Source organism: Aristolochia californica, unplaced genomic scaffold (assembly GCF_029961685.1).
Source record: "Aristolochia californica isolate CCGP_79_NKW_82.1479 unplaced genomic scaffold, dmAriCali1.0.hap1 SCAF_6, whole genome shotgun sequence".
Taxonomy (NCBI): domain Eukaryota; kingdom Viridiplantae; phylum Streptophyta; class Magnoliopsida; order Piperales; family Aristolochiaceae; genus Aristolochia; species Aristolochia californica.
Genome location: NW_027182257.1, coordinates 4466467 through 4474007, shown reverse-complemented (window position 1 = coordinate 4474007; position 7541 = coordinate 4466467). Strand labels below are relative to the sequence as shown.

The 7541-nt window shown below is 41.2% G+C and overlaps 1 protein-coding gene across 1 annotated transcript; it reads left to right on the top strand.

The window, feature by feature from the left end:
• Positions 1 to 327: 327 nt before the first annotated feature.
• On the top strand, positions 328 to 2390 carry LOC137934388 (BOI-related E3 ubiquitin-protein ligase 1). Its single transcript, XM_068778675.1, has 4 exons — positions 328 to 715; positions 826 to 929; positions 1048 to 1358; positions 1517 to 2390. Exons 1-4 carry the CDS (start codon positions 669 to 671, stop codon positions 2045 to 2047), a joined length of 993 nt encoding a protein of 330 aa, XP_068634776.1. The 5' UTR covers positions 328 to 668; the 3' UTR covers positions 2048 to 2390.
• Positions 2391 to 7541: the final 5151 nt, after the last annotated feature.

Genomic DNA, 7541 nt, shown 5'->3' with positions numbered 1-7541 from the left:
ATAGAAAAAAAAAACCAGGGGAGAAAATTCAAGATTTCAAGAGAAGATTTATTTTAGCTTGGAATTAGTTAAAGTGGGGTCTTGGAAGGGGGAGATGTCACGAGACAGGGAAGGGAGAGCTGGCGAGAAGATACAAACAGTCCCAGCGGCAGACCTGCCACAGCCAACGTCCATCCAACGCAGCGATTCCTCTGTGATTAATTTAAAGCGACGATTAAGTTGCTAACAAATGCCTTAGCTACCCTTCAAAAAAAAAAAAAACCCCCAGATGAGAACAAGTCCGTCTTGGACTCATTCCTTTGCAATCGCATCTCCCTCTCCTTCTCCACGTCAAAATGTGTGGTGACTGGTGAGAGAGCCTGGGATAATAAAGATGGGGGAGGGACAGGGAATTACATGGTTTTCTGACGAGGTGGTGAAAACAAAGAGCCGCCCCATTGAAAGTTGAAACTTTGAAAGAGATTTGTGTGTTGCTATTTGTTCGGGAAACCAGCTGCTCTCTCTCTCTCTCTCTTTGTGCCGCTCAGCCTTGCGGATTCCGCCTCTGTTTCTGAATTCTGACTCTCTTTCTTGCTTTTACATATACCATTAATAACTCGGCTTCTTCATCATCTCTTGTTCTTATCTCTGCTCTCATCCGTCTCCCTTTCTCTCGTCTCTCGTCTATAATGGCCGTCCAAGCTCAATACCCGTCTAATGTTCTGCTTCTGAACAGGTTTCGTTTTCTCTCTCTTTGCTCTCTCTTCTCATGTTTCTTTCTTTCTGTGCCGCCCACTCTCTTATTTCGATCGTCTCTAATCGGGTGTCTTTTATAATTTCGTGCAGAAGTGGGCAGGAGCGGAAAGACATGCTGGGCGGGGACTACTCTCTCACGGGACAGACAAACGGGGGCTTTCTTGACCAGACTAATATGTTCTTGGGCAATGGAGGTGATCTCAGTTGCGCCTTCTTTCCGTCCTTTCGCGTTCCTATATCGATTTGGAGAGATGGGTTGTCTTCGATAATGTAAAATGGGTGGCTTGCTAACTTCTGCCATTGTTATTGCAGCTCCCTACAACCCAAGGAAGAGAGGAAGAGAAACCATCGCCCCGTCTTCAACAGCGCCGATTAATCTCTTCTCTGTACAATCTCAGCCTCCGCCTCCGACGCTCATAACCCTTTCTCAACTACATAATCAACAGCCGGGTATGGTATCTACAGGCCTTCGCTTATCTTTCGAAGACCAACAACATCAACTGCAGCAGCAATCGAGTGGCATACTTAATTCCTCATCTGCCCTTTCCTCTTTTTTATCGGAAGAGCTTGCCGCCCAATTAAAACAGCAGAAAGACGAAATCGACCAATTCCTCCAAGCCCAGGTATCATATGCTTTTTCTTCCCATACGGATATTTCCCCCTATCCATATCGTCTCCAATCTTATTGTTGAATGACTCACAAGAGATACAAACAATAGCTAGATATGAAAAGAAAACAAGAAATGGTTCCTTATTTTCCTTTAATCAATCTGCAACACAGGGAGAACAGCTTCGACGGACGTTAGCTGAGAGAAGACAGCGGCACTACCGAGCTTTGCTGGGGGCAGCAGAGGAATCTGCCTTGCGGAGGCTTAGAAAGAAGGAAGCGGAAGTCGAAAAGGCAGTTCGGCGCAACGCGGAGCTGGAAGAAAGAGTGGCGCAGCTGAGGGCGGAGGCGCATGTGTGGCAAGCCAAGGTGAGAGCCCAAGAAGCCACGGCGGCGTCCCTCCAGTCGCAGTTACAGCAGGCGATGATGAACGGCGGAGGAGCAGTACAAGCCTATGATAAGAGGGATGAAACGGGTTGCGCCGGCGGGGAGTTGCCGGCGGACGATGCCGAGTCGGCATACATCGACCCAGACCGTGTGGTTCCGGTTGGTCCCTTCTGCCGAGCGTGTCGGAGGCGGTCGGTGGCGGTTGTCCTGCTGCCGTGCCGGCACCTCTGCCTGTGCACGGAATGCGACGCGAGCGTGGATACTTGCCCTCTGTGTCACTCTGCTAGAAGCGCTAGCGTCGAAGTATTCCTTTCATGAAACTTTTCTTCAAACCGAAAAAGAAAAACAACAAAAAAATCCATCAAACCGATAAACATGAACAAAGAAGAGTAGAATACAATGCTGCTCTCGTACTATATTCCGTTTCTTTTCTTACTTTCTTCTCTTATCTCGACTGTATCGGACTGTAAACCCCAAACTGCGAGCAGTGAGCTCGACTTTTTTTTTTTTTTTTTTCTTTCATCTTCTCTCTGGTTGGGCAATGTACATGGGGCTGTGATGGGAGAGTTTTTTTTTTTTTTTTTTAACTTTCTGGGTTTGTTCGGAGAGTTTTTCAGATTTGATCAAATATGATATAAATTCTTTCATTCTGTTAACGGTATTTGTTGGTGTTTTGATTTGTGCTGCTACCAGGTTTCAGCTTCTGAAATAGCCGAGAAAGAAAAGAGAAACAAGTCCCATATTCTGTTAATTGTATTTGCTGCTGTTTTGATGTATTCCATCTGTTCAGTTACCAGGTTGCAAGCGAGAGTAAAGAAGAGAAGAGGAAGAACTAAAGAGTGGATTCAATTGGACTCATTTAAGTTGAGCATTTGTTTGGATGAAGGAGAAAGTAAGGATCGAATGGTTTTTTTTATACAGCATCGGATTTTTTCGAATCGGAGAAGATAAGAATTAAGATAGGCTTCTGCAGTCAGAATTCACAAGCTTCACGACTGCAATGCGATTAGATTTCACAGTTATGGGCATCCTCTTTAGGCGACTCCTTGAAGTTTTGCTGTTGTAAATTTAAATTCCGGATAGGAAGCAAAAAGATAAAAGTGGGGTGAATGTGGAAGGAGACGATTGTAGTGGAGAACCGGAGATTGAAATCGAATCCAATTACCTTGACTGAGGGGATCTGTAATGAGAAAATAGAAGTTGCTCTGGTTTCTGCAATTGCTGGGGTGAATGTGGAAGGAGACGATTGCAGTGGAGAACCGGAGATTGAAATCGAATCCAATTACCTGGCTGAGGGGATCTGTAATGAGAAAATAGAGGTTGCTCTGGTTTCTGCAATTGCTGAGGTGGAATAGCCTTCCCACGATCAAATTAGGAAGAACAGCCAACCCACCTGATATAAACCAGCATTTTCTTAAATTTGATCTAGATGAAATACATCTCGAATTTAGAGGGATCCATGAAAAGTGAAATCAAGCATTACAGCCCTATGTTAGATACGTTCCATGAGTTAACCCATTTTGAGATGTATGAAAAGTCGGACAATTTAATGCCCATTAGTTCCAACTTCTGCACTTTTGATGGGAATGAGTTTTGAGAAGTTGGTATTTGGTGTTGAGAGTGAGATATGAACCCACAACTTTAACCTGAAAGTGGCACCTTAGACCAACTCAGCCATCTCAACACGAGTATTATAATTGAAAACATTTAATCTGTATATGTATAACGGGGAAAATAATATATTTTTTGTTTTCATGCTTTTTTTTACCTTATGCACATGAATTAAATAGTTGTACTTACATATATGAATGTTTAATATGCATATTTTAGTTAATTTTCTATTTGTGAAAAAAATTATTTAGGTTTTATGCATACTAATTTTCTATGCATATTTTTGGTTGACCTAAATACAAAGAATTAATAATTGGCATAAATTTTAGTCAATTATTTTAATGTCATATTTTTGTTTACATTTGAATAATTAAGTAATAGCCACAACATTCTTAATTATGAAAATGTCTAGTGACATTAAGATTAAGTCACACATAGTTAATGACATAAAAAATTGTGATTAATCATAGAAATATAATAATTTAACCCACAGGGTAATTGTTATATTTAAGTGATTAATTAGAATGGGATGGAAATGTTTTGGCACAAAAAAATTTAGTTGCCCACGTGCCTAGAAAAATCCTTTAGAGATAATTTTTTTATCCCATCATAAAGTAATATAAATAGCGTATGTGCTATAATCTAAACTCACAAGAAATATTATAATAACATGTTGATTTATTTGTTTGAATTTACTTACATGGATAAATATTCAATATTTGGCTTCAGTGTATGTTTTAGTAAGCATTATTGTTTATTTTGCAATTGTTTGAACTTTATTTGTTTCGAATTTTGATTCCTCCAATATTATTCATTTGAATGGTGATAACTATGCTTATTGGAAAGAGAAAACTCTCCTTGTGCGTGGACCTTGATTTGACACTTCGAGTGGATAAACCTCCTAGGGCCATGAAATCAAGTACCCAAGTTGAGCAAACATCATATGATCTTTGGGAGCGATTCAATCGCTTAAGTTTGATGTTTATCAAGTCTCACATTGGGAAGAGTATTCATGGATCCATCCCTGATTGTGCCAAAGCAAAAGAATATCTTCAAGCTATTTAGGATTGGTTTGAGACTGTTGATAAGGCAAACACCCTGATGACGAAAAAGTGTTCTACGAAATTTAATGATACCAAAGGTGTGTGTGAGCACATTATGCAGATACAGGACATAGCTGCTAGATTGAAATTGTTGAAGATTGAGATGTCCGAGTCATTTCTGGTTCACTTTATCTTTTACTTGCTCTCATCTGAATATGGACGCTTCAAGATCTCTTACAACACACATAAAGAGAATTGGTCAATTAATGAACTTCTGACCATGTGTACAAGAGGAAAGGAGGCTGAATCAGAAGAGGATTGAAAGTGCACATTTGGCGACTCGTGGCAAGAAACCATTTAAGAAAAAGAAAGTAAAAGCACTTCTTAATCAAGTTGATAAGAGCGATGTCAATTTTTTTTCAAGAAGAAAGGACATATAAAGAAGACTTGTCTTGAATTCAAGCATTGGCTTGAAAAGAAAGGTAATCTCATCTTTTTAGTATGTTTTGAATCTAATATGGTTAATGCTTCTTATAACACATCGGATTGATTCTAGACTACAATCCATGTTGCCAGCAACATGAAGGGTTTTTAAGCCAACAAAAAGTGAATGTTCCATCTATCCAGGAAATAAGATGGGTTCACATGTGGAGGCGGTTGGGACATATATATTTGTCCTTAATTCTTGTTTTTTTTAGACCTTAAAAGAACTTTTTATGTTCCATCCTTTTCGAGAAACCTCATTTTCAATCTCTAAACCCTTCATTTGTATAAAGACAAAGTTCTTGTTGGAAATGGTACTTTGGATGATGGGTTATTTGAACTTCTTTTAAATTCTACCATTGATTGTAGTCTTACAACTATGCATAGTTGTTGAAATGTATAGTTGTATAGCGTGATCGGAGGAAACTGTATAGCGTGATTGTTTCCTCCGATCCCGTGATTATATTCTTGATTCTATTCCTTGATTTTAGGATCTAAATTGATCCTAAAATCAACTTGTAATGTATTATAAATAGCCTCCTAACGGAGAAGAATAAACTCATCGGAAAATCATTCGTTCAACCTTTGTTATTATTTTCGGTTCTCTGTTTTACATGGTATCAGAGCAGGAGAATTATCCTCTCTTCTCCGTCGCAGAAAGTCGGAGCTAAGTGCTCCTGTAATCGCCGAAGGAAGAAAAAATCCGTCGGAGTTGCAGAACTTTGTTTTTTCAGCAACTCCATATTCCGGCTGTCCCGACGCCAAAAGAACGTCGCCGACGCCGACGATGGCACCACCACCCTGTTATGACTGAAGCCGACGCTCCGCTGCCGTTGCCGAAGACGAAAGTTGTCGTTGCCGAAGACGAAGGCTGTCGTTGCCGAAGACGAAGCGTTTTACGTAGTCGGAATCACGTCGCCGACGAGTGCCGCTGATCAACGATGAGCGCCGATGACGGCACCACCACCCTGTTCCGACTGAAGCCAACGCTCCGCTGTCGTTGCCGAAGACGAAGGCCGCCGTTGCCGAAGACGATGGTATTTATTTTTTAACTTAGGTATTGTTGATTTATTTTTCCTGTCGACCCAGACCGGCGGGTCGATCGAATCGGATCGAACCGGTCTAAACTTGAACCGGATCGGACCAGCACTGGAGCAGACCAGAATTGAATCCGCCCAGATCGTACCGAATCGGACCAGATCGAACCGGACCAGACTGAACCGAACCGGACCGGATTAAAAAAAAAAAAAAACTTTCAGATCGATGGCCACCACTACAGGCGCATCCACCGACCTTATCCCATCACCACAGATTATAATCCACCAAGATAATTCTGCGTTTCCAACTGGAATTATCCTCGATGAGACCAATTATTCATTATGGTCCCAACTCATGGAGATGCGAATTGGCGCACGCAACAAAGCTGGATACCTCACCGGTGAAACAAAAAAACCAACATCTGGTGATGCTAATCTTGGAGCATGGATTACTGAAAATCAAAGAGTCAAAAGTTGGCTTATTGACTCCATGAGTCCATTGCTCATGCAACGATTTATTCGCCTCTCCACTGCCAAGGAGATATGGGAAGCAGTATCAAAAACATTCTATGATGGATCCGATGAAACTTGTATATTTGAGCTGAACCAGAGATCTTTTTCTACCAAACAAAATGGTAGACCGTTATCCACATACTACAATGAACTGGTTGCTATTTTCCAAGAGATTGATCATCGAACTATATCTCAGGAAGGAACAGTCGAAGGGCTAATCCAGTTGCACTCTGCAATGGCTAGGCTTCGGGTTCATATTTTTCTCAGTGGGCTTGACTCCGAATTTGATCAAGTTCGTGGAGAAATTTTGCGAAAAGATCCCAAACTTGATTTGGAAAGTACATATGCCTATGTCAGACGCGAATATCAACAGAGATAGACAATGGGGAGCTATCGCCTAGTCTCCGAGAACTCGGCGATGTTGGTCAACCAAAACCGACAAGGATCATCAAGTAGTCGGAACCCTCAATCCTCTGGCAAAGGTAACAATCGTGTATGTATTCACTGCGGAAAAAAAGGACATTCACAACACCAGTGTTATGAAATTATTGGCTATCCGGAGTGGTGGGATTTCTCAAAAAATCCCCGTAACAAGACTGCTGGGAAAGCTATGGTGACATCCATGAAAGAGAATCAGGAGCTACCTACTGCAAATGTTGCCCATCCAGGTATTCTCGATAATGCATTAGTATTTTCTGTACATTCTAAGAATAGACCTTTGATTATTGATACAGGTGCATCCGATCACATGACAAGGGATCCCAGTCAGTTAAAATCCATCCTACTTTCTCCACAATCTGTTATTTCAACAGCCAATGGTAGTACCTCCCCTATTACTGGGGAAGGATTTGTTATCTAATCCAATAATTTGACATTAGATACTGTCCTTGTGGTTCCCTCTCTTGAATATAACCTTTTGTCTGTTAGCCAAATTACTTCCACTCTTGCTTGTACTGTAACTTTTTGGCCCTCATTTTGTGTCTTTCAGGACATTCTAACCCAAAAGACTCTTGGTTATGGTGTTAGATGGGGCAAACTCTACTATTTGGAGTTGACAGAGAACGAGGGATCGAAAATCAGTCAGACAAATCAAGCTAGCAGTGAAGATAATGCTCAAACAACTGT

Bases quoted from the DNA above. Each gene is read 5' to 3' on its own strand.
- LOC137934388 (XM_068778675.1), top strand. From the start codon at position 669: ATGGCCGTCCAAGCTCAATACCCGTCTAATGTTCTGCTTCTGAACAG. The intron at 930-1,047 runs GTGATCTCAGTT...TTGTTATTGCAG, and splicing joins TATGTTCTTGGGCAATGGAG to CTCCCTACAACCCAAGGAAG. The intron at 1,359-1,516 runs GTATCATATGCT...TCTGCAACACAG, and splicing joins ACCAATTCCTCCAAGCCCAG to GGAGAACAGCTTCGACGGAC.